At 46.3% G+C, this 27,763-nt stretch overlaps 1 protein-coding gene across 15 annotated transcripts in view; it reads left to right on the forward strand.

Moving 5' to 3' along the window:
• Positions 1-1,643: 1,643 nt before the first annotated feature.
• Positions 1,644-27,763, forward strand: part of RIMS1 (regulating synaptic membrane exocytosis 1) — a 443,920-nt gene continuing 417,800 nt past the window's right edge. For 9 of the 15 annotated variants that reach the window (XM_068281464.1, XM_068281474.1, XM_068281465.1 and 6 more), the window contains exon 1: positions 1,645-2,003. In XM_068281464.1, coding sequence (XP_068137565.1) covers positions 1,840-2,003 — 164 coding nt within the window. In that variant the 5' untranslated portion in view covers positions 1,645-1,839. Of the gene's footprint in view, positions 2,004-2,554; positions 2,662-27,763 lie in introns of those variants that run through there. The other 6 variants (XM_068281476.1, XM_068281478.1, XM_068281479.1 and 3 more) reach the window with 3 other exon arrangements.

Here is a 27,763-nt window from a genome sequence, read left to right on the forward strand (position 1 = left end):
AGAAGCCAGGTGAGGGGCTTATTTATGTGAAATACTGCCTATTGAATATATTTAAGTTACACCACTGCTATGTTCATGTACATTTGGCCCCACCTATGACCACACCCACTTTCTACGGCATGACCACGCCCATTTTTTTGCAGCGGCGTGCGCCGCACACTCTTTTCCTCTTGGTGCCCCGAGTCTCCCAGGAACCTAGAAACGCCCCTGCCCCACAACAAAATTAAGTGGTGTCTACTCCAAGCAACATAACGCCTGTATTAAAGGGGGCTTATATTTTTCACCATAAATCACCTCCCACCTTTATAGCTACAAGAGGAAACAAGCTCCTCCTGCTTGCATGGATGATATTGCTCTGCAAGGGGGTAGAAGGATTTTTGCAAATCTGGTAAAAAGGCATCGCCATAGAGACTAATGTAAGTTGCCGTGATTTGCAGCTATCACCTGTAAAAAGGGCACCATAGGTGGCAGATACAATAACAGGCGCCCTTTTCACCTGTGATGGCGACTAATCACAGCATCTTACATGAGTCTCTGTGGTGGTGCCAGCGATAACTGCTAACAGTTAACATTAGTGTCTATAGCGGCCAATATCTATAGAAAAAATAGATACTTCTTGCCCGCAATTTGTATCCGCAGTTTGGATAGCGAGCAGCCCTGGCACCTGCTATTTTAACAGGCGCAATATTTGTATCAATATTCGCTGCAGGCAGATAGGCTTAGGCAGGATGGAGGTGTAGGGTTAGGCGGGGAGGGGGGGGGGGGGTGAGTGTTAGATAAGGTTAGGCACCGGGAGGGGTTAAGGTCAGGCACTACAGGGGGGTTAAAATTATGCACCACTAAATAAAAATGAAATCGGCACCTGCGGGTCTTCTGTGATGTGAAAGAGCCCTCAAAACCCATGTCGGAGCTGGGGCACACTAGAGCGATTTTGGGCACGTTTCTGAAGCTCCGACGATTGCTGGCGCTTTAATAAATGCTTTGCTTTTGCACGTCAATGGTATTGAGCACACCTGAGCGCTTGCGACTTTGGAAATCTCAAGCACAGAACACATAGCAGTTTGTGAGCATTTGGGCTCCAATACATAGTATCTGAGTTACCTTAATTGCCAGAAAATGCAGCACAAATCGCCAACAAAACACACAAGACGCTAGCGATTGCGATAGCGCTTTGCAATTTCTAGTGTGCCCTGACCTCATTGTGGCACAGGCTATCTAAAATACAGATTGGGATGCGTGGAGTGAGAATAGGATCTTTAAAAAAAAATGCTTCCGTTACAAAGTAAAAATTATATAGGAAGTTCTGTTTTCGTAAAATAAAACAACAAAAAATCAAAATGTGAATGTATTATTGCTTTATATACATGTTGCTCAAATAGGGGGGATATGCTCTGTCTGTGGCACAATTAAAATGTGTATGTTTGTGCCACTGCCAGTGGATAACGCGATTCTATCAGTTTGTAAGCAGTCTCAGTTTATTCTGCCATTATAAGTACAGCGAGCTGAGCTGGGGAATACACAGCGAGTGGTTACTGCAGGTGGCTGTAACGCAAGGGTTAATCCCTGTGAGACGCTTGGGGAGATCACTGCGCTGGCGGCTCAGCTGATACAATGCTCATCACTGACCGGCAGATGTGCAGCGACACCTGCTGGCCGGCGGGGATGAGCAGGGGCGTGCACAACTAATGGGATGCCGGGGATGCCTTCTAGGTGATCACCGGTCTGCCTGCCTGCTAGCTAGGACTACACTGACAAGGTAGGGTGGGGGAGACAAGTGGTCCATTTCTCAGAACGATCAGGCTGAAGGTGGGCGCTCCCCCCGCCCTTTTCCCTCATAGTATGTCTTCTTCACTGGGGCCCAGAGGCCCTCGGCCACCCATAGTGCCTCCACCAATGGCCGAACTCCCCGATCTGAGCCATCTGACAGAGGACGAGAGGAACACTATCATGGCAGTGATGAACCGACAGAAGGAGGAGGAGGAGAAGGAAGAGGCCATGCTAAAGTAAGGAGAGCACAGATTGCTGGAGCATCAGTGGCAGCAGGGCAATGCTTTGCTGTAGATCAGCTGAGATTCTGTGTGTGTGTAGCTTGCCAGGTGCCAGGGGGGACTGCAGAGCCCCCAGGTGTGTGTGTGTGTTGTGTATATGCTGTGTCTGCTGAATGAGAATGGCAGCTGATTTGTAGCTGGGATATTCTTTACAGAAACCATTTTCATTTTGCCAGTTCAAGCTGTCATGTTTGTGGGCTGTCATTTCCATCACTTGACAGGTACCATGACTCTGATTCATTGCTCTGCCTGGAAAGAGAGGGGGCATAGCCACTGTACATCATGATATGACCACACTACAGTAATACACAGAATACTGTCATCAATATGGCCTGTAGAAAACCTGTCCTGTCTTCAGAGTGGAACCCATAGCCCTCCAGGCCTAATAATCCCCCCTCCCCCCTCCCTTATTGAAAAAACCACAGCACTGCACTCCACATCCTCCTGCCTGCTCCACACATACAGCTGTTTCATTCATGTTGGAGCTACAGCCGCTGCTCTACACATCCCTGCGCTAGGATGCCACAGGAATCAAGACATACAGGCTCTCAATGTGGAATGAGATCTGAATGCTGATGGATATGTTTTCCTTCTTCAAACCCTCATCCACGGTGTAAGAAAGGCTCTTCCATGTTGTTTTTTTTCCCTCTGTTTTCCATTTCTAATGCTATTGATGCTCCTGAATATTGCCTGTGATTGAAGGGAAGTGGAAAGCTGACTTCTTCCTGGGAGCACTTGACTTGCTGGTCCAGAGAGCATGGGGTGTGGTTGCATTTTCTGATGGTGTAAAATGTCGAACAGTTTTCATGTTATTAAGCCAGAGAGCAGACGTTTGTAGCCATTTTATTAACTCCCAACTTTTATTATTGGAGAAAATAGATATTTCACACACAAACACACATAGACCGACTTTGGTTGTTTCAGCCGATCTATTCTGAAAATGATTTTCTTGCTATAGATGATATATTATGGTTGGATGGCATATTGTCGTTGTAACAGAATCAGATGTATATATAACCACTGTAATTTTGAACATTTGTACAGAACATTTAGATATTGCAGTGGAATGAATGAAGGTAATATGAAACGGTTTGCAGTAAATGTATAAATGATAAGGCACAATTTCCTACCTCCTTCCCTTACATGAGCCTTGTGTGTAGCATCATCAAGCTTGTCACAAGAATAATCAATTTCTATTTTCTGAATCAATTTCTACCATTACTGGTATTAGCTTTCTGTCAGCACTTTGGTACAATATGCTTTTCTTTAGAAATATATTTTGTTTAATACTTCAGCCATACTTGCAAGCCGCAGAAATGCTATTAAAGGACAACTGAAGTGAGAGGAATATGGAGGCTGCCATATTTATTTCATTTTAAACAATACCAGTTTCCTGGCAGGCCTGTTGAGTTGATCTATTTGTCTGCAGTAGTGTCTGAATTTGTCTGCAGTAGTGTCTGAATAACACCAGAACCAAGCATGCAGCTATTTTTTTGACAAATCTGACAATTATGTCAGAAACACCTGATCTACATGTGCTTGTCCAGGGTGTATGGCTAAAAGTATTAGAGGCAGAGGATCAGCAGGACAGCCAGGCAACTGGCATTGGTTAAAAGGAAATACATATGGCAGCCTCCATATCCCTCTCACTTCAGTTGTCCTTTAAGTAGTGGCTGACTGCAGGTTGACTACATACCTCAATGTCCCTATCTGGTCTGATGTGTCACATTTGTCACCAAACACGAGGCAAGCTGCAAGCATTTAGCGAGTATTATAAAAAAATGGAAAACCATGTACTAAAGTTACTTTTCATATTAAGCAGCGTTGAGAGTGTGTGTGTGTGTGTGTGTGTGTGTGTGTGTGTGTGTGTGTGTGTGTGTGTAATGTTTGTGTATACAAGAATACATATACACATCTGTCTCTCTGTGAGAAAACAGAGGTTTTGTGAACACAAAGGCCCACTCCTGGAGAAGATTTTGAATAAGAAATGGACTTTAATCACTTGTGGCATCCATCCATCTATAAATCTCTCTGTCTAGAGGTTGTAGGCCTGATACATACCGGTAACATTTAGAGCAAAGTAAACTACTGGTATTGTTATTATCTTTAGCAAGCTGCTGCTTTCTATGCTGTCATTTTCTAAGGTGCAGAAGTTACAGAACAGCTGTGGCTTTCTTGTTTTCTAGGAGAAACAACTTCATTTCCAACCTCAAGGTTTTTTTTTTACTGTTAGGATGGCTCTATTAACATGAAAAAAAAGAATTACCATGGTTCTGTTTGGGAGTAAAAAGGCGATGTTGAGTCTTTGAAAATTATTTATCAAAACTGTTGCCAGAAAACTGGAGCTGTTGCCCCGGCCGACCAATCAGCTTTTAGCTGGTAAATGAATCTAGTGTTCTGATTAGTTGCTCTGGGCACCTGCTCCCTCGTTTTGCTCCAGTTTTCTTTGCACTAGGCTGGATACACCTGCCATTTGTTATATCAGATCATTGGTCAAAAGGAAACCTTGACAGCCTACTAACCTATCCACTTTATAACCTGTTGGATATTATGATGTATATTGGTATGTAATCTATGATGCTCTTATATACACCAATGAAATATACCCCCATTTAAGAGGAAACGTTAAGTCAAAGCGGAAATGGTCACATGTTTAGAAGTGGGCGCGGTATCATAAAGGCCTATTCAGTACAGTATCTTATGCTTGAATGCTCTAATCTCGCATATGAGTAAGAGAAAGAAATATTGCTTTGGATGCATTTTCTCCCTGAGCTTCCTCTCAAAGTAAATTTTTTTGATAAAACTGCAATGATGATTTAAATGGCAACTGACCTGAGAGGGATATGGAGGCTGCCATATTTATTCCCCTTTAAGCAATGAACATTGCCTCTACCTCTGAGGCTGGGTTCACAGTGGCGTGCTGCAGTGTGGCATAATGGCCACATTCTGATGTGGTTTGCCACACTGCAATGCACCACCTATGCTACGTTCACAGTGCGGCAGGTGGTGCTTTGCATTATAATGGTGTGCGGCATTGTAATGCAGGACATTACCGCAAATTACACGCGTTAAAAGGTACAGTGTAGCATACTTTTCATTGACTGTATGCTTCACTGTATGAGATATAACATGCGGTGCCGCTTTACCTATCCATTTAATTCCTACTGTCGCAGGGAGCGCAATGCCCACTGTGAACCTAATACATTTAGTCATAGATCTTGAATAAGCATTCAGATCAACTGTTTGACTTAAGTATTACTGCATTTGCTGCATGTTTGTTTTACGTGCGTGATTCAGACACTAATTCATGAAAGATCAGCAGGACTGCCAGGAAACTAGTATGGTTTAAAGGGAAATAAATACGGCAGCCTCCATATTCCCCTGAGATCAGTTGTCATTTAAACAGGAACTCTGTTCTGCCATATACATTCCTGAGGCCCCGTTTACACTAAGGGTCCTTTTACACTTAATCAGTTGCTCTCAGTTATAACTGAAAGAAAACTGATTTTCAAAGTAATGCCCATGTTTTCCTATGGCCTATTTTACACTTAGTGCGTTTTAATTGAAATCTTCTTCCCAATGCACTGCTATGGAAAAAACGCATACTAACGCGTACTAACGCACGCTAACGCATACCAACTGATTAAGTGTAAAAGGACCCTAATAAGGGTCCTTTTACACTTAATCAGTTGCTCTCAGGTATAACTGAAAGAAAACTGATTTTCAAAGTAATGCCCATGTTTTCCTATGGCCTATTTTACACTTAGTGCGTTTTAATTGAAATCTTCTTCCCAATGCACTGCTATGGAAAAAACGCATACTAACGCGTACTAACGCACGCTAACGCATACCAACTGATTAAGTGTAAAAGGACCCTAATAAGGGTCCTTTTACACTTAATCAGTTGCTCTCAGGTATAACTGAAAGAAAACTGATTTTCAAAGTAATGCCCATGTTTTCCTATGGCCTATTTTACACTTAGTGCGTTTTAATTGAAATCTTCTTCCCAATGCACTGCTATGGAAAAAACGCATACTAACGCGTACTAACGCACGCTAACGCATACCAACTGATTAAGTGTAAAAGGACCCTAATAAGGGTCCTTTTACACTTAATCAGTTGCTCTCAGGTATAACTGAAAGAAAACTGATTTTCAAAGTAATGCCCATGTTTTCCTATGGCCTATTTTACACTTAGTGCGTTTTAATTGAAATCTTCTTCCCAATGCACTGCTATGGAAAAAACGCATACTAACGCGTACTAACGCACGCTAACGCATACCAACTGATTAAGTGTAAAAGGACCCTAATAAGGGTCCTTTTACACTTAATCAGTTGCTCTCAGGTATAACTGAAAGAAAACTGATTTTCAAAGTAATGCCCATGTTTTCCTGGAACTACTTAACGCGTTTTAACTGAAATCTTCTTCCCAATGCACTGCTATGGAAAAAACGCATACTAACGCCCACAAAAGCATACCAACTGATTAAGTGTAAATTGGGCCTTAACCAGTTTACCCCCGCCCGTACGAATCCCCAGGGATGGAGAAATCCGTACTTTCCGCGCTCCCGCCGCTGCCTGCGCTCCCGCTCGCTCTAGCGCACACTCCCGCGGGTAAACACGCCGCTCGCCCGGAGATCAATGTACGGGAAAATCCATTCCCGTTCGTTGATCTAAGCCCCGCAATGATCAGCTGCTTTTCCGCTAAGCAGCGCGATCATTGTGAAAAAAAAAAACGTACCCAGCCTCCTAGTACTTCCTCCAAGCGTCCGGAAGGACGCTTGGAGGTCGCATTAAACAAAAGTTATTGTTGCCATCTTGTGGCCAAATAGTAAAACTACACCCTAAACATTTTTCACATACAAATGAATTACTTATACACAAAAAATTAACTCATTATCTTCCACACTCCCCATTTTTTTTTTTTGTAATTAAAAAAAATTAAAAAATTTACAATTAAAAAAAATACATAAATAGTTACCTTAGGGACTGAACTTTTTAAATATTTATGTCAGGAGGGTACAACACTGTTACTTTATAAACTATGGGCTTGTAATTAGGGATGGACGCAAAATTGAAAAAGATGCACCTTTATTTCCAAATAAATTATTGGCGCCAAACATTGTGATAGGGACATAATTTAAACGGTTTTTTCGCCGGGACAAAAGGGCAAATACATTTCATGGGTTTTAATTACAGTAGCATGCATTATTTAAAAAATTTAATGGCCGAAAACTGAAAAATTAATTTTTTCCCACATTTTTCCTATTTTCCCATTAAAACACATTTAGAATAAAATAATTCTTGGCATAATGTCCCACCTAAAGAAAGCCTAATTGGTGGTGGAAAAAACAAGATATAGTTAATTTCATAGTTTCATTGTGATAAGTAATGATAAAGTTATAGACGAATGAATGGAAGGAGCGCTGAAAGGTGAAAATTGCTCTGGTGCTCAGGGGGTAAAACCCCTCAGTGGTGAAGTGGTTAATCAGTTGGTGTGTGTTAGTGTGCGTTAGTATGCATTAGTGCGTGTTGGTACGCGTTTTTTCCATAGCAGTGCATTGGGAAGAAGATTTCAGTTAAAGCATGACAGGTGCCATAGGAAAACATGGGCATTACTTTGAAAATCCGTTTTCTTTGCGTTTTAACTGAGAGCAACTGATTAAGTGTAAAAGGGCCCTAATGCTCCTGTGCTATCTCAATGGTAATGTCCTGCCTACTGGGGTTATCTTCAGCCTTTACCTACAGAACTACCAAATCCAAAATATCAGCATGACCTCGTGGCAACTGGTGTTTTATTTATTTAAGTTTTTTAAACTTATGATTTTGGAGAAAGGGAAGTTATATTGGTACTATTCCGTTAGCCGGGCGCAACCACTAGGTGGCGTTAACCACTAGTAGGGAAAGATGTAACTCTGGTAGAGTTTTATCGCCACCTAGTGGATTCGCCCGGCTAACGGAAAAATAACCGTTATATTGCTTACTATGGGTTACTGCTACACTTCTGATGATTGCTCTTTGACTGACTGAATTTGGCAGAAATTGTTTAGGCTAGCAGTATATTTAGATACTTTGCATAACAAAAGAGGTGTAAAGCTGGCACTGCTGTGAACGCTGGTTTATTGGTACAAAATATGTTAAAAAGTCACAAGTGCAGGTTTGCAAAAAATGACAAATACATTGGTGCACATACCAGTGCACAAAGTTGGTGGTGGGTGCTTGGTACAGGATTCCTGACGGCTGTTTCGCGCCGAATGCTTTATATTTAGATACTTGCTGAGGACCATGGAGTGCCCTGTAAACATTTCTTTTATCGTTCATTTTTTGTGTTTATTTTTTGATAGGGCTGTATCTAATGATACAAAAAAAAAAACCTAACAAAAAAAACCCTTGAATTGCAGAGGAAATGATGATGCTTTAGACTCAGTTTCTGTGTAGTCTGTTGTAAATAATTTCTATATTTATATAAAAAGTATGAATACATTGAATCTTGATCTTACCATAATGTATAGTAGGAACTATATATAGCTGCTCAGATGCAGTGTTACTGTTCAAAAAACAGTATAGGTGCCCTTTATATAGAACAAATCCCTCCACTTTCTTTGTGTGCCTGGAGTTGCACTTCAAGTGTACCTGATGTAAGAAAAAATCTAAAATGTATGCATACCTGCATGACTTGTAAGGTCCCCAGACAGTGCATGCCCCTTATTTGGCCCTGAGGTGCTGCTGCTGTAGGCTCCATTCACCACAACAGGAGGCGCATGTTCAGTCCACTCCGCATGACCTCGTGGATCACGCTCCTGAATGACTGTGCAGAGCAGCCATTGCTGAGAGCATCCTGGGGATGCGTGGCTTGGAGACATTTGGAACCACTCATACCCAGGATGTTTCAGGAACGGCTGCTGCACACAGCCCTGCAGAAGTGCTCACAAAGACGGCATGCAGAGTGGACAGAGCATGCGCTTTTGGGCTCCCACTGGAGCTAAAAATGGAGGCTATAGCAGCAGTATAAAGGGGAGGCCAGGTACAATAAGAGGCCACACAGTGTCTGCTGGGGGCCTTATGTATTGTGTGGGTATGTATGACAATTTTCTCACCTAATGTGTACTTTAAGTAATTAGTTGTTTTTTTTTTTTTTCATTTTTTAATTTCAATATTTTTTTTAAATTGCTTGCATTGAAATCACGGTAAAAGCACGACAAAATTGCTGCAATTATGATTTTTCTAAATATCACAATCGCAGCTATTCTGTGCAATGGGACCGTGTTTTTAAAACTAAAACATTGAAAAGTTCGCTGTGGTGTGGCTCAGCCCTCAGATTTAACTCTGATCTATTCCTGCCACACATTACACAGAGATTTTGAAAAAAATTCAGCATGAAATGTATGTACAGCAACAGATAGTACTGTCCTCCTTGGGCCACAAAACTGGGTGATGGGCTCCTCAGGTCTCTCCTGGGGCCCTGCAGAGTACTCACAGCAGCGGAGCGCACTCACCATTCACCTGTTCAGTCGGCACACTCCCCCCCGGTGTGTGTCCCTCCATCTCCATCCCACCTGCTGCCTGTGACCCGGTGGCATGTACGCTCTGATGTATGGGTAATGGAGAATGGGTGCCGCTGAGGATAGACACAGATGACGCAGGTGATGGAGTGTGCCGGCCAGACAGGTGAGTTTTTAATGTGCTTCGCTCTGCGAGTACTTTATAGGGGCCCTGGGGGACCACCATTAGCTGGGAAAATTCATTAGTATATGGGCACCTTATGCGGACTCCCAGAAATCTGGCAGTCAAGGCTTTTCCTGTCTCACAGAGCTATCCTCTGTGATAGGTTGATGGCAGTCTGGGCCTTTCCCTGTCTCGCAGGGCTCTCCTCTGTGATAGGTTAATAGGAGTCTGGGCCTTTCCCTGTCTCACAGGGCTCTCCTCTGTGATAGGTTGATGGCAGTCTGGGCCTTTCCCAGTCTCACAGGGTTGTGCTCTGTGAAAGGTTGATGGCAGTCTAGGCCTTTCCCTGTCTCACAGGGCTCTCCTCTGTGATAGGTTAATAGGAGTCTTGGCCTTTCCCTGTCTCACAGGGCTCTCCTCTGTGATAGGTTGATGGCAGTCTGGGCCTTTCCCAGTCTCACAGGGTTGTGCTCTGTGAAAGGTTGATGGCAGTCTGGGCCTTTCCCTGTCTCACAGAGCTTTCCGTCGTGAAAGGTTGATGGCAGTCTGGGCCTTTCCCTGTCTCACAGAGCTTTCAGTCGTGAAAGGTTGATGGCAGTCTGGGCCTTTCCCTGTCTCACAGAGCTTTCCGTTGTGAAAGGTTGATGGCAGTCCGGGCCTTTCCCTGTCTCACAGGACTCTCCTCTGTGAAAGGTTGATGGCAGTCTTAGCCTTCCCCTATCTCACAGGGCTCTCCTCTGTGAAAGGGTGATGGCAGTTTGGGCTGTGCTTCTCCTATAATGCAGTGAGCTGTGCTGCATCTGTGTAATGTGTGGCAAATGCAGATTGGCTGGCTGTCCTACTAAGCCTCTGTCTCTAATACTCTTAGGGTGCGTACAGACATGCGACTATAGTCGTTTAAAACGATCGTTACCGACGGCATTGCCCGACGATCGTTCGTAAAAAGTGCACAAACGATCGTTAAAACGACCGACTAACGAGATATGTCGTTGGTAAAGAACGATCCATTCTGCCAGATCTTTTCCAACGACCATCGTTCAAAAAGTAATGTCTGTACAACGATCGGTCGTTGATCGTTCGTTCTCAAAGCTTTGCACATGGTCAAACAGTTCTTTTTGACACTTGTGTTTGAAATCAGTTTATAAATCATGTTGCGCACGCAACGCTCGTTCCAAGATCGTTCGTACACGAACGATGTTCAAAGTAGCCTTTCTTCAAACGATCATCGGCCGATACCTCCTTTAACATCGTTCGTCGTTCAGAACGAACAATCGTTATCGTATGTCTGTACGTACCCTTAGCCATAAGTCCAGAACAAGCTTGCAGATTAGGTGTTTCTGACTGAAGTCTGACTGGATTAGCGGCATGCTTATTTCTGGTGTACTTCAGACACTACTGCAGCCAAAGAGATCAGCAGGACTACCAGGGAACTGGTATTGTTTAAAAGGAATTAAATATGGATGCTGCCATATCCCTTTCAGTTGAGGTGTACCCAAAGGAAATGATTGATAACGTAACCATTCAGGGCTGATGAGGCCTATCATTTTTTCTGTTTTCTTACAATATGATCTGACTGAAAATAAGATCGCTAAAAATTGAACCGTAAATGGGCACCTTAAGTGTTTTTTCCTATAAGTAATCTTATGTTCTGATGGTGAATTGAAAGGATGGGAGATTAAGGGGCCTTTCACACTGGTGCACTGCAGCATTTTACCGCAGCTTGACGCAAGGGCAATGGAAGTCTATGGGTTAACTCAAATTATATGTGGTGCGGTCCCCTGATCGCACCGCTAACGCCAATCTGCAGTCAGAAACCGGCCTGAAATAAAAATTTAGGTTCATGGTTGAGACACAAATGCAGCAGTCATTGACCAGAGTTGGCGCATTTTCATTTAGGTAAATCACACAGATATGAAGTAGAATTTATATATGAAATAGTTCAGTTCTGCAGGCTGGTGCACTGCACAAAAACTGAACATTACTACATTACTGCATTCACAAAACACTTTCAGACTACTTAACATATAAGGATTCATAAATAGTGTTCAACTACTTTTTTGTAAAACAATAAGTACAGTAATTTCTAATTTGAACTCAGTGGTGTGATAAAAAGCATAGGATTGTAATGTGAAGGGTACTAGACTTTATTACAGAACAGCTCTCATTTATGGGACTTTGTATGGCCCTTATGTCAGCCTTGGCATCAGATACATGTGACGTGTGTGGGTTGCAGTGCAATAAATGTTTGTGTGTTTATCCATTCACCTCAGTAATATTTTTGTACACTGAGATCCCAGAATGTGTGTTGAGCACCTTCTAATGCAGGTGTCATTTGCAGGTTCCCTTTTGACCTTAAAGTGATCCAGAGCCGAAGCTTGGGATCAAAATCAGATAGGAGAAGGAAGCTTCAGAATCCTATTGAGCCCTCCCTCACTGACCTGAAGCCCCCCTGTTGCAGAGTGCAGCCCCCCTCAACATTGGGACAGCGCAGCTCTTATTTCTAAAGCGGGGCCACGCAGTAGCTGCGCAAGCCCACCCGTGCATACGCAGTACCACAGAGCTCCGGCTTACTGTGCATGCGCGGGCGGGCTGGGTCGGCTATTGTGTGGCCACGCTGGAGCAGGAAGAGCTGCGCAGCCCCGATATGATTAGCGACTATAGATTGTCTCTAATCTTCTGGGGGGCAGCGCTCAGCAATGGGTGGACAACACAGCAGGGAGGGAAGCCTCAATAGGATACTGAGGCTTCCCTCCCTTTAGGTAAGTATCTAAATTAAAGGGAACGTGAGGTGAGAGGGATATGGAGGCTGCCATAGATACAGTATTTCCTTTTACCCAATACCAGTTGCCTGGCGGTCCTGATCCTGTGTCTCTAATACTTTTAACCATAGACCATGAACAAGCATGCAACAGATCAGGTACTCTGACTCAGATTTTAATGTATTAGCCATATACTTGTTCCAGGGTTTTGACTCAGACACTATGCCAGAAGAACAGCAGGGCAACCAGGCAACTAGCACTGTTTAGCGAAGTAATTGGTAGCGCTCTTATTCAGGCTGCAACTGAAGCGATCTCCAATAGCAGTATGTGACGCCCCAGAGACTTAAAGAGAGTCTGAAGCGAGAATAAATCTCGCTTCAGACCTCATAGATAGCAGGGGCACGTGTGCCCCTGCTAAACCGCCGGTATCCCGCGGCTTAACGGGGGTCCCTTCACCCCCAAATCCCCTTGTTTCAGCGGGGGAGCGCTTCCTGGTTGGGGCAGGGCTAACCGCCGCAGCCCTGCCCCACGCGCGTCTGTCAGCGGGTATCTCCGCCTCTCCCCCGCCCCTCTCAGTCTTCCTTCACTGAGAGGGGCGGGGGAGAGGCGGCGATGCGCCGCTGATAGACGCGACTGGAGGCAGGGCTGCAGCCGTTAGCCCTGCCTCCAGGAGCGACCAAGTCTGCGACCAAGTGTCGCAGTGGGGGGTTTGGGGGTGAAGGGACCCCCGTTTAGCGGCGCTATAGCGGCGGTTTAGCAGGGGCACACGTGCCCCTGCTAACTATGAGCTCTGAAGCGAGATTTATTCTCGCTTCAGAGTCTCTTTAAGTTACACACTTTGAATTCAAAACAGATACAAACTATCTACTAAACCCTAAAGGTTCGTATACACGTCCGATTAAAGATCGTTCGTTCTGAACGATTCGTGACGTTTACACGATATTCAAATTAGACCGAAAAGATCGTTCGTAATGAACAATTGTGTACACACGTGAACAATATAAGTATAAAGTACTGAACGACGAACGATAAAAAAATGCGTGCGCAAACGGAAGTGACGTTATGACAGGCAATAAGAACATGCGTACTACTCCACAGATAATCATTATCGGCCGATCTTTGTACACACTGCAACGATTGAACGATTATCTTTCGAAAAAATCCGCCTGGTTGGATCGGTCGGATTGAACGATAACGGTCGTTATCGTCCAAAAAAAAGATCGTTGGAAAATTTAGAACGCACGATTATCAGTCCGATTGTCGTTATCGTTCGTTTTCGAACGATCGTTATCGTACGTGTGTACTCAGCTTTAAACTAGATACAATGGAATGCAAACTGATCCACATGAATGCAGCTAGCCAAGAGTGAACTTACATTTTTGTACAACAGAGGAAATGGCAGCGCTTCCAAATGCAGGCTGCACCCGAATTGACCAGCTGCATACATGTACAGAGCCCACACATGGGCAGATTACACAACTTGCATTCAAAACCGATGCAACAAATGGAGGACGTTAGCTTCCAATAAACAGTTTGCAAGCAGATTGTTCAGTACTAGATTCTTTCACCGCATTGAGGGGTCCTCACGGAAGAAACCTAACCTCTAACTAACAATTAAACATAGTGTAAACCTGGGGCAGCTAGCCATAAAATAGTCTACACATTTTCTAAAGAACAGTAAAGGAATTGGCAGTGCAACTATTCAGGCTGCAACTGAAATGATTACCAACAGAGGTGTACAATGCCCCCCAGAGACTTAAAGTGTACCAGAGCTCAAATATTAAAAAGATTTTATACATACCTGGGGCTTCCTCCAGCCCGATCTGCCAGGATCGCTCCCGCGCTGCCATCCTCCCCTGCCTGCAGCTTCGGGAGCCGGGTTCCTGCACTTCCGTCAGTCTAGCGTAAGAGAAGTGCGCTATTTGTGTATTTCTCCAGCAAGCGCTGGAGAGATACGTAGAGGGCGCACTTCTCCTGCGTAGTGGACACAATATAAGAACTGTAACTGAGTTAACAGGTGAGTCCTATGCTTCCTGTGCAAGCTGTTGCGTGATTATTGCATGCAAATTCCTGCTTATTGAGCACTGTGTATTTTGATCTAGCATAGACACTGTCTGTGCTCGCTTGTTGTACTCACAATTATTGACTGAATTAAGATCCAGTACTTTAGTATATAGTATACTTTATGTGCTTGAGTTTCACCATTTCTGATATAGTAAACTTCTAATATAGTAAATTACTTTTTCCCAGTCCCTTGGAGTTGACTATAAAGAGATTCTACTGTAGTTGTCAGTGGCAGTTACTGCTGCAGTCCAGTTTCCAGAGAAACTGTCATTTAGAGCCCTGCATTAAGGCTAGGTCCACACTAGGTACATTAACTTATCCGTGGCTCCTTTTTTCCGGTCGGATCAAAACCGGAGCCATAGATACCAGTGTTTTAGATGGCAGCTGTCTTCGCACATAAAAAAACGGATCCGTCTGCGTTTGCAGGGACCCGTTTTCAAAACCTGAACGGAAGGTCCGGATCTGCTGCATTTTCACGCAACGGATCTGGATCCTGATACACGCAGGGGTAGTGGCAGGCAATAGAAAAACTGATCCCCCTCTACATAGGCAGATTTGGACACAGAAACTGATTCGTTTCTGTGTCACAGCCTGTGGGGGAGAGGAGGCCGACCATGCTGGAGTGGTATAGCAGCGATCAGTGGGAGGGGGGACCCCCCCCCCTCACCTGGGTCCCTTGTCCCCGCTACCCCCTCCAACTACATGCTGCAAAATTTGTTAAAATGTATAGCAGCGGTGAGCACAGAGCTTACCTCCTCCTCTAACTTCCTCCGCTCGCCACGTCCACTGCCTGCAATGCTGCCCTCCGAAGTATAGAGGGTGGCATTGCAGGCAGTGACGCGGCGAGTGGAGGAAGTGGAGAGAAGGTAAGCTCCCCGCTCGCCGCCGCTATAGATTGTAACAAGTTTTGCGTCATGTAGCTGGAGGGGTAGCGGGGACAAGGGACCCAGGTGGGGAGGGGTACGTCCCCTCTGGCCGCTGCCACCCCTGTCCTGGCTGCTATACCACTCCAGCACAGTCGGCCTCCTTTCCCCCCACAGGCTGTGACACAGAAACGGATCCGTTTCTGCCTGCTATATCCTTCCAGCATGGTGGCCGCGAGAGAGAGGAGAGGAGACCGACACTGCAATCAGCTATTTATTCCATAGTGTGGCACATTACAAGGCAACTACACAATTAGTGCAAACAAGCGACATACCAGTGAAAGAAGCGGTGTGGGTGGTGGTGGGTGCTGGGCACTGTTAGCCTTACGGCCGTTTTGCACGGATATGCGCTTCTATGGAGGCTCTGGTGCTACAAAAATGCATTTCTGGAAAAACGGGGGGAGAAAAAAAAAGTTTAGAAAAACGGATCCGTTTGAAACGGATCCAATCCTAAACGGACCAGTGTGGAGCTAGCCTTACTCCTACAGAGAGAAAAAAGAAACATGACCTTGTATTAAGTATGTAGATGCACAGTTATCTCATCATACTCATGTAAAGGTGCCCACTTATGATGCAATCTTGATTGTACAATCTTGCCAAATCTATGAGGTAGAGTAGTAAACTGAGTGAATATTCTTACAATATTCTTACAATTTTAGGTAGTCCCTTATACCACACAGAAATGGTAAGATTATACAAAAAATATTGTATCAATAATGGGCACATTTAAGAGCTGCTTTGGTTTACTGTGCATGCACCGTCATACTCACATATACGCACATGGAGGGGAGTTTGGCCACCAAACTCTTGTCGGATATGTTCAGAGGGACCCTGCAGCACAGCATTGGGCTTGTGGATCGATCAGGAAGCCATTGGACCATCCAAAGGCTCCCCGCTACTTAGGTGAGCATCTAACTTTTTTTTATAACTTTACAGGTTTGTTTTAACCTAGATAGTTCAACATTTTTTCCCACTCTCACACTCTTAGCCAGTCCATCGGGTCACACACAGATACACTTTAAAAATACTGTGGGGTGAGACAGACCTAACTATATATAAAGTCCAATGAAAAAAAAAAATACTTTTGCCCTACAAGTTTCACCTTTCAAAACAGCGTAGATCTTTTAGTGCCGTGTGTTCTGCTCCCCGCCCCATTGCAGTGACTTTGTGGGCAGTTTTGTGTGCTAAATAAAGTATAAAGTTTCTGCCAGGTCTTTTCATGTCAATTTCCGTTGGGTTATGGTGCTTAGCCCCTCCCCCTTGCACAGCAGGCCATCAACGCAAAATATAGCCTGCCTCATATAGGAAGATCCAGCAGGTACTTAATTTTATTTAACACATCATGATAAAAAAACTCGTCAATCTCGAGTGGGCTCTATGCCTAAGAGTAAGTTCTCACTAAATCCATTGTGATGTCCATGCGGCACATCACAACGGATTTCACAAACAGTCTTTTCTAGTAACACATAAGTTGCAACACATGGTACATCATCACGATTCATTTTGTAATGCAAGTGTAACATGCAAATTGTCCAGCAGTGTTCAGCTTGGCTTGCGTTATTACCACAGGAAAAAGTCAATCCAACAGTTGGGTTGACTTCTTATCAGTCTTATTGAACAATAGCAAAAGATAGCTAGCTAGCCTCCATTGCCAAGACCAAAGAGCTGTCCAAAGATGCCAGGGACCAGATTGTAGACCTGTACAAGGCTGGACTGTGCTATCGCCAAGCAGCTTGGTAAAAAGGCGAGGGCAATAATTTGCAAATAGAATTCACACAAAATAACTGTCATTCTCACTCATTCTGGGGCTTCATACAAGATCTCCCCTCGTGGAGTGGCAGTGAGCATAAAAATGGTGACAAAGCAGCCCAGAGCTACTTGGGGAAAACTTGTCAATGATCTTAGGGCAGTTGGGACCATAATTGCCAAGAAGACAATTGGTAACACAACCCGCAAAGCACTCAAATCTTGTAGAACCCGCAAGATCCCCATGCTCATGACGGTACAGACCATTTTGAAGTTTTGCTAATTCCAGGGCTGTGGAGTCGGAGCAATTTTGGTTGCCTGGAGTCGGAGTCGGGAAAAAATGCACTGACTCTGACTCCTAATAAATTTAAACTGTAATTAAAATAGAAAATATGATAATGTTCTATTTCTCAGATAATGGTCATCATAAATAATTTATATATACAGTAATAACTGTGCTTAGTTCACAAAAATGAAATAAACCAATCAAAATTAGTTACTTGTGCTGCTGCAATAAAGCAGTCCCCGTATTTTTAAAGTCAGATATACATATCTGATTGTGACTGTACAGTATATATGATACACAGGATGTACACAGGAATCTCTTATATATACTAAATAACATCTATGCTGTAAGAATAAAGCCTGATGTGTAGCCGTGTCACTAATAGAGATGGTCAATGAGATGGAAATAATTCTGCGTTGATGCTGATTTATGCAAATGTATGCACTCCCTTTGCTGATGAAATCAAATCATTTGATATGTTGTTAAAATTTGGTTTGGTGACTACGAATTAAAGGGTACCTGAGACGGATGAAAAGAAAAGTTTTATACATACCTGGGGCTTCCTCCAGCTACCTTCAGGCCAATCAGTCCCTCGCTGTCCTCCTCCACCACCTGAATCTTCTGCTATGAGTCCTAGCAATTCAGCCAATTAACGCAGTCCGGCCACGTGCTGCTCCTACAGCCAGGAGCATTCTGCACCTGCGCAATAGTGCTGCACAGGTGTAGTACGCTCCCGGCGGCGAAGTGTGTACATGGGCGCTACGTCAGACTGGCTCAAGTACCTGGACTCGTAGCAGAAGATGCAGGTGGCAGAGGAGGACAGCGAGGGACTGATTAGCCTCAAGGGGGCTGGAGGAAGCCCCAAGTATGTATAAAACTTTAATTTCATCTGTCTCAGGTTTACTTTGTTACACAGTAGTACTATACTCTACATATGCACTCCCCACAGAGCTGCAGGGAATCCACTAAGAATATTGTGCACATTGAACACAGAGGTGTTGTCTATCACCCATAATCCTGGTTCAGATTGTGCATGAAGAATGTGTAATAGAGGAAGAATCTCCTCATTCCCCTGCAGAGTACCTGCACATCACTCTTACATGTACCCACAGTCACATTGCCTAGGACCTGATAAATGTTCTTTGTTTCGGTCTGTACCTTTTTATAAGTACTGGATTTTTGTACCGACTCCACAGCCCTGGCTAATTCACATCTGAATGATCCAGAGGAGAAAGTGAAAAGTGGGTGAAAGTGATATGGTCAGATGAGACCAAAATTTAGCTTTTTGTCATCAACTCAACAGGCCATATTTGGAGGAGGAGAAATGCGGCCTATGACCCCAAGAAGCCTTCTCCCCCAGAGCACTCTGGGAGATCATGTGATGTAAAACATTCCACAATGCATAGAGGGCTGCTATAGCAGCATAGAGGGAGCTATTGTGGCTGGGAACGCGAATAATCACTCGCGTTCCCAGCCTGTCGGGTCCTGACGGCGAAACCAGAAGTGGCCGCCGGCGGGGACAGGAGGAACGGAGGGACACGGCGAGGGCACCGGACAGCTGCAGGGGGCTATTGGAAGCCCCAGGTGAGTAAAACTTTTTTTTTTTTTTTACTTAAGGTTCACTTTAAATGACCTGCTTTGTCGGCAATTACTAACAAGGGTTTTGCCACCAAGTACTAAGTTATCTTATGATAGGGGATCAAATACTTATTTCATTTATTACAATGCACATCAAGCTCTGACTTTGGAGCACTGGGCTTTTGAGGGTCCTTCATTGTTATTCTGTCTCTCACAGCTACAATAAACATATTACAATTATAGATTGGTTATTTCTTGGACAGCAAATGAGCAAAATCAGCAGGGGATCAAATACTTCTTTCCCTCACGGTACCATACTTTCGATAGGGTTTGCATACACTTACGATATGTACACAAAGTGCAAGTGCAATAAATTGTTATTGTGAATTGTTTGCAGTTGTTCTTTGTGTATGTTAACAAATCTTATGAGCACTGTCACTTTCCATGAACCCGCGTTCAGGCCATGCAGGGATCTGTATTGATCTTTGCATGCTACATAATTAAGTATTTCCATTTACTACATTATTATACCTTTCTACATCTGGCCAGTATGCATCTAAGAATTTAATATTTATTACATACTATATGCTTTATATTTGGCAGCATCGCGCTTTATGGGATTTTTAAAATTGTTTTTATATTCGTTAGGGTTTTGACAGGAGTTGAATCTAATAAATGTTGAATATTTTTATTATATTTTTGTGTGGCTGTCTTTGGGGCGTCTTTATCCCTTTTAGGTGAATTATATGTAGTTTTTGCCCTTGGGTAAGTGTGTGGACCTATCACTTTTCTTTGATATAATAGAACGTAATGGATTTCTCAGGATACCTATTTTTGTATTTATTGTCCTGAGTTTAGCATCAAACACTTCTTATATCTATGTATTGCTGTACATAGATATGTCCTCCCAGTGATGTTCTCCCAGGCTATGATGTCATGAAGCCTTCTCCCCCAGAGCACTCTGGGAGATCATGTGATGTAAAACATTCCACAATGATACAAACATGTCAGAAGTAAAGTTCCGGCATCTCTGATAAATGAATGTAAATCAGGGTGAGGTACGATTGAACAATGGACAAACAATGACTAAACGATAAACAAATACTGTAGTAAGCAATTGTATTCACTAACGGTATATGCAGTAAAGTTACATTCTAAGCTGGCTGTACACATACAGAATCAATTTTCTGACCCAATTCAATCACTTTGTTCAAATCTGTAGGACAACCAATGCCCCTATGTCACAGGAGCCCTCAGTGGCTGACCGCACTTAGCCTTCTAAACGGTGCCAGCGCACAGATCGTGCGAACTCTGGTCGCAGTCAATGCGCAGGAACCGTTAAGAATTAGCCGCAGACAACTCAGAAGGGAGCCTGTGAGACACGGGTGATTACAACGTCACCTACTGGTTCAGAGTAAACTGCCACCACCGCGGTTACTATGGGACCGTGGGGCCCACTAACTGACTGACTAATCCTGCGAATAAAACGGTTAAACACACGATATTCTGTCTAGCCAACAACAAACAAACAGTAGCGTATCTTCAGAGACCCGGGATCATTTCTGTGTGTGCTGATAAGCAGGGTAGCGGAAAGTGAATGACTTGGAGAAAGTCGTTTATTCACGCAATATAAATAATTAATATATACAGACAATTATGAAAATCAACAATTATGAAAACAGCAATAGCCAGTATGAAAAATAAAAGAAGGGAGAAAATTACTTAGTTCCTGGAAAGATGTCCTTATTGTGGGAAGAATCATAAAGTCCTTGGTTTCAAAGTCCAGAGTTCAGACCAGGTGGATACCAGCATATCCTCAAGCTGGCATCTGATGAGTGCAAGATGGTTCAGTGTGGAGGACTCTGAGTTTTGGCTCCTCTCCCATTCTTATGCCCCTGATTCAGTAGGAGGAAGTGAGGGCGGGCCCACCCACCCCCTTAGAACATGAGATGAGTCCTGCCCTTGTCCTGGAGACCAGAAATCATGCCTTAACCATATATGGGCTCTATCTCACAGAACCGTACAGGTCAGGGCAGATTTACTAATATTTTCAGATCTGCCTCGATGTACCCAGCAGTCTGATACCAAACATGAGGGGTGGGACCCCTGTGGTACCATTAGGGCACTGTTGGACTGCCTAACGGGCAGTCTTTACCTCAGAAGGTTCTGAAATGTGCTCAGAACCAACGCCAGGCAGGGCCCTACCTGCTCTGTTAGTTTGGAGGGTCTGCCAGCCTGGCAACACAGAAAATATGATACATATAGCAGTTTATGGAATATGAGAGACCCCTGGGATTTATACCAGGTCATTCCCAGGCAAAGGTTCTTTGAAGTTGGCGGCAGCAAGCCACATGTCGGCTCCCTGCTGGGAAAAGGAGTCGGAGTGTCTGAGTTCCCTCACTCTAAATTTGGTTCTGTCATGGTGTTTGTCACCTTATACCTGATGGATGGGCCATCAGCACAGCTTGAAGCCAGGGACTCTCTGGGCCCAGGCTCATTAGCATATCAAAAGGGCCAACCAGCATTTGGAATGGTGCTCTCTTTGCTAAGAAAAGGACTGCAGACCTCCTACACAATAAATCCAGATTCTATCGATTTGAAGCGCAATCGACGCAGAGAATCGAGTGCGATCGCTTTTCTTCACGGGCGGTTACAGGACGCGCCTGCGGCCCCGCAACCGTCCGTGACAGCCCTCCCTGGGGAGAAGGCAGATAGACATTCATCAGCAAGATGTGTGTCGTTGCCGCTAACCTGCGATATCTGATCTAGTTCCCCGTTGCAACGGGATAGCCCGTCGGCGTTCTGGTGTCGGCTGCCTGCCTTGTGTTGAATCGTGAAGTCATACTGCTGTAATGACAGGCTCCAACGTAAGAGCTTGCCATTGGTCCCAGCAGTGCGGTTCAGCCAACTCAGGGGATTATGGTCGGTAATGATCGTGAAGGAGCGGCCGTACAGATACGATTGTAGTTTCTGTAGGGCCCACACGATCGCTAGGCACTCCTTTTCAGTTGTGGAGTAGGCTACCTCTCGGGGCAGGAGCTTCCGGCTCAGGTAGAGGATAGGGTGTTCATCTCCTTTTCCATCCACCTGGCTGAGGACTGCGCCGAGACCGTAGTCAGAGGCATCGGTTTGCACAACAAACCGACGACTAAAGTCCGGGGCCTGAAGCACAGGGGCACTCGCGAGTGCCTGCTTCAACGCTTGGAAGGCGTTCTCGCAAGCGGGGGTCCAGCTAACAACCTTGGGGTGTTTCTTGCTAGTGGCATCGGTCAGGGGCTTCGCCAGGGTACTATAGGCTGGAACAAATTTCCTATAGTAGCCGGCGGTCCCCAGGAACGCCTGGACCTGCTTTTTCGTGATAGGCCGAGGCCATGCCAGGATGGCGTCAACCTTTCCCGTGTCAGGTTTCAGGGTGTTACCCCCCACCCGGTGACCTAAGTACTGCACCTCGGTCATACCAATCTGACACTTACTCGGCTTAACTGTCAGATTGGCTGCGGCCAGCCTCTCTAGTACCTGGGACAGGTGTTTGAGGTGTTCCTCCCAGGTGGGGCTGAACACCGCAATGTCATCCAAGTACGCTACAGCGAACCCTTGCAGCCCCTCCAGCAGGTCGTTTACGGCCCGCTGAAACGTGGCAGGAGCGTTCTTCATCCCAAAAGGCATCATCGTGAACTCGAAGAGGCCAAAAGGGGTGATGAAGGCCGACTTCTGCCTCGCGTCAGGTGCAAGTGGTATCTGCCAGTACCCCCGGCTCAGATCCATGATTGATAGGTACCTGGCGGACGCCAGCGTATCCAACAACTCATCGATGCGAGGCATGGGGTAGGCGTCTGTAGTGGTGATGGCGTTCAACTTCCTGTAGTCCACGCAGAACCGAGTTGTCTGGTCCTTCTTGGGGACCAGGACAACAGGGGCTGCCCAGGCACTACAGGACTTTTGAACCACCCCTAGCTCCAGCATCTCCCTCACCTCTTTCTGCATGTCCGCTTGCACCTCTGGGGAGACGCGGTAAGCGGATTGCCTGATGGGGGGATGGGTGCCCGTATCTACCCTATGCACTGCCAGACTGGTCCGCCCCGGGACACCGGAGAAGGTGTGCTGGTACGGACCCAGCACCTCCTGCAACTGCTCTTGCTGGGACGAGGAGAGTTGTGGGTTGACGCTTAGGTCGCTGTCCACATCTCGTATGTCAGCCAGCAGGTCTAATAGGGGGTCTGCCTCTCCCTGCTCTAACCGGCTGCACACTGGCAGCACATACTTGGTCCTGTCATGGTGGGCCTTCAGCATGTTGACATGAAAGCTTTTCTGTTTCCTGCCTCCCATGTTCACCAGGTATGTCAGAGGGTTTAACCGTTGCACTATGGTGTAGGGTCCCTCCCAGGCCGCTTGCAGCTTGTTCTGCCTCACTGGAAGAAGGGCATACACTTTGTCACCTACCTCAAATGACCTCTCTCCAGCAGTGCGGTCATACCAGAGTTTTTGTTTGGCCTGAGCCTGGGCCATGTTTTCCGTTACCATTTCTGTGAGGGACTCCATCTTGTCCCTGAACTTGAGGACATAATCAACTACAGAGACATCTGTGGGGTCCCCCTTGCCCTCCCACGTCTCCCGCATCAATTGTAGGGGTCCTCGGACATTCCTACCATACAGGAGCTCGAACGGGGAGAACCCGGTAGATTCCTGCGGCACCTCCCGGTATGCAAACAACAGATGAGGCAGGTATCGTTCCCAGTCGCCACCTTGCGACTCAACAAACGTGGTCAGCATTTGCTTCAGCGACCCGTTGAACCTTTCACACAGTCCATTGGTCTGCGGGTGGTAGGGACTGGAGACAATGTGCGTCATCTGTATCTTTTTGCACAGGGCCTCCATGAGTCCGGACATAAACTGGGTTCCCTGATCGGAGAGCATCTCCGCAGGGAACCCGACTCGGGAGAAAATGTTAAGTAGCGCGTCGGCTACCTTGTCCGCTCTCAGGGAGGAAAGTGCCATGGCCTCAGGATAGCGGGTGGCGTAATCCACCACCGTCAGGATGTACCTCTTGCCACTGCTGCTGGGAGTGGGCAATGGTCCAATTATGTCGACTGCCACTCTGTGAAAGGGCTCACCTATGATTGGCAGTGGACACAAGGGAGCTTTGCGGGGATTCCCAGCCCTTTTTACCTTTTGGCAAATGGTACATGAGCGGCAGTAGTTCGTCACATCTATCCGCATTTGAGGCCAGTAGAAATGTCCCCGGATACGATCAAGGGTCCTGTGGATCCCCAAGTGCCCGGCCAGGGGAATGTCATGTGCGGACTTCAGCACATGCCCCCGGAAGGCACTAGGTACCACAAGCAACTTGGTACCCATCCCCATTTCACCTTCGGTGGGGTGTACAGGCTCACTGTACAACTTCCCACCTTCCCAGTATACCTTGAACGTAGCCTCGTCTGTGAGGGGCTCAGAAGCCTGTTTTCTGAGGGCCTCGAGGTTAGGGTCAGTCTGGAGTGCTTGCACAAATGCAGCACTCTCACTCTCAGCCAGCTGGCCCGTGACGTATGAGGTTAGTGGCTGAAGGGTACCATCCCTGTGGTCAGAGGAGGGGGAGGAGGCCGGGACCTCCTCTACCTGTTCTGAGCTCAGGGTCTGAGCAGTATGGCTGCGTGTTACCGCTAGCACAGGTATCCCTTCAGAATGGCACATATTGGCATTACCTACATCATTGTCACAAGCATTAATAACAGTAACAGGAACATTTTCATCACAGACAGTTTGTACATCAACTACAGGTACCCGTGAACTGGGCACGTTCAACCCACCTCCCCCCTGTTCTTGCCCCTGGGTGCAAAGTACCTGGGTGTGGGCAGAGAGTCCGTCTCCGTCCTGGCATTCCACAGGGCTTGGTGCAGGTTCATAGTACGACACCAGCGTGCCTAAGTCGGTCCCCAGCAAAACAGGGACCGGCAGTTGGTCCAGGATCCCAACAACCTTCTCGTGGACCCCCACCCCCCAGTCGATGGACACCCGGGCTTGGGGAATGTGAGAAAGAGTGCCCCCCACTCCAGTGAGGGTGAGGTACTGGTCAGGGATGATGGCCTCTGCGGGGACAAGGTGTGCACGCACCAGAGTGACATCTGCTCCGGTGTCACGGAAACCAGTGACAAGCTGGTCATTCACAGTAACCAGCTGGTGATTGCTTGTGATGGGGGAGTTCCCTGTCCCCTTTGCAAACATCAGGTTGGATGCGGCTCCTGGTTGGGGTACGCTGGCGGGTGGTGTCTGCCGCGGGCGAGGTGCGGGTGGTCCAGGTGCTGGGGTGGTCTGCCTCCGCTCCGGACAGGTGAACTTCATGTGTCCCATCTTGTGGCAGTAGTGACAGGTGACCTCTCCAGGGGCTGCAGACCTGGGTGCGGAAGCTGTGCTGGGTGGCCTCTGTGGCGGACGGCTCACAGGGGCAGGAGAGTCTGCCGAGGTATTGGGCTGACCTCCCCTCCAGCTGGATGGGACAGTCCTGCGGGTATCAGCCACCCGGGTAGTTGCAAAAGTCTCAGCAAGGTCTGCAGCGACAGTTGCTGAAGCCGGCTTGCGTTCTAGCACAAATTGTCGTACATCAGCAGGGCAAATGTTCAGAAATTGTTCCAGGACTATCAAGTCCTCCAGGACGCCATAAGACCCTTTGGTGAGGCCTAGTGTCCACTGGCGGAGTGTGGTGAGCAAGCTGCTGACCACATCTCGGTACGAATCAGAAGACTTTTTCTGCCAGGCCCTGAACTTTTTCCGATAGGCTTCTGGCGTCAGCTGGTACTTAGTAACGATAGCGTCTTTTATAGCAGCATAATCATTATCCTTCTCCGCAGGCAATTCTGCGAAGGCATCAAGCGCTTTGTAGCGCAGCAACGGTGTCAGATGTCTGGCCCACTGGTCTTGGGACAGACGATACTGACGGCATGCTTTTTCAAAAGATCGCAAAAACAAGTCAATGTCTGTGTCTTTTTCAATATTAGCAAATTTAAATTTTGCACTTACGGGTGCTGCAGCTCCTTCAGCAGGGAGGCTGGGCGGTGAACTCCGGCTGGCCTGTTGCACTTTTGCCATGTTTAGCTCATGCTGTCGTTGGCGCTCCCGTTCTCGCTCAGCGGCATCCCTCTCCGCGTGGCGTTCAGCAGCAGCAGCAGCTTTGCGTTCTGCAGATTGGCGCTCCCGTTCCTCTCGTGCTTCCATGTACTGCATGTACTTGTCCAGGTCAGTCTCCATCAGCTTTTGTAATGCCTGCTGCATTACCGGGTCAGCACCCATGGACAGTCCAGTACTGGCCAGTTCCGGGCGAGTAATGTCAGAAACTCTGGGATTGGGGTCCATACTGACAGTCTCTGGCGTAACTGTTGCAACAGGGCCCGCAGGATGCTCAACCTCTGTACGCCTAAGATCTTCAGCCTTTGGTTCCCCTTGATTGTCAGATGGGCTGGTATCCACCTCAGCGGACACTCCCGGCTCCCGCAGTTGCTGGGCATCCCATCTGGACAAGTCTGCTATCAGGCCCCGTTTTGTCTTGCGGAGGATGCCAATGCCCCTCTCTTCGCAAAGATTTTCCAGGTCTGCTAGGCACATGTTCTGGTAGTTCCCGGACATTTCCATGCCAAATAAAATAAAACTTTGGGGAAGGGGTACTGGCTACACAGTCTCTCTGTATATATAAAAAATATATTGCCTTCCAGCTACACCAACGAATTAGTTCGTTTCTCGATAGCGCTAGCGCTATCGCAGATACTTTCAGCACAACACAGATCCCACCGCTGCCTAACACTGTCACAGGAGCCCTCAGTGGCTGACCGCACTTAGCCTTCTAAACGGTGCCAGCGCACAGATCGTGCGAACTCTGGTCGCAGTCAATGCGCAGGAACCGTTAAGAATTAGCCGCAGACAACTCAGAAGGGAGCCTGTGAGACACGGGTGATTACAACGTCACCTACTGGTTCAGAGTAAACTGCCACCACCGCGGTTACTATGGGACCGTGGGGCCCACTAACTGACTGACTAATCCTGCGAATAAAACGGTTAAACACACGATATTCTGTCTAGCCAACAACAAACAAACAGTAGCGTATCTTCAGAGACCCGGGATCATTTCTGTGTGTGCTGATAAGCAGGGTAGCGGAAAGTGAATGACTTGGAGAAAGTCGTTTATTCACGCAATATAAATAATTAATATATACAGACAATTATGAAAATCAACAATTATGAAAACAGCAATAGCCAGTATGAAAAATAAAAGAAGGGAGAAAATTACTTAGTTCCTGGAAAGATGTCCTTATTGTGGGAAGAATCATAAAGTCCTTGGTTTCAAAGTCCAGAGTTCAGACCAGGTGGATACCAGCATATCCTCAAGCTGGCATCTGATGAGTGCAAGATGGTTCAGTGTGGAGGACTCTGAGTTTTGGCTCCTCTCCCATTCTTATGCCCCTGATTCAGTAGGAGGAAGTGAGGGCGGGCCCACCCACCCCCTTAGAACATGAGATGAGTCCTGCCCTTGTCCTGGAGACCAGAAATCATGCCTTAACCATATATGGGCTCTATCTCACAGAACCGTACAGGTCAGGGCAGATTTACTAATATTTTCAGATCTGCCTCGATGTACCCAGCAGTCTGATACCAAACATGAGGGGTGGGACCCCTGTGGTACCATTAGGGCACTGTTGGACTGCCTAACGGG

Source organism: Hyperolius riggenbachi, chromosome 4, assembly GCF_040937935.1.
Source record: "Hyperolius riggenbachi isolate aHypRig1 chromosome 4, aHypRig1.pri, whole genome shotgun sequence".
Classification (NCBI taxonomy): Eukaryota; Metazoa; Chordata; class Amphibia; order Anura; family Hyperoliidae; genus Hyperolius; species Hyperolius riggenbachi.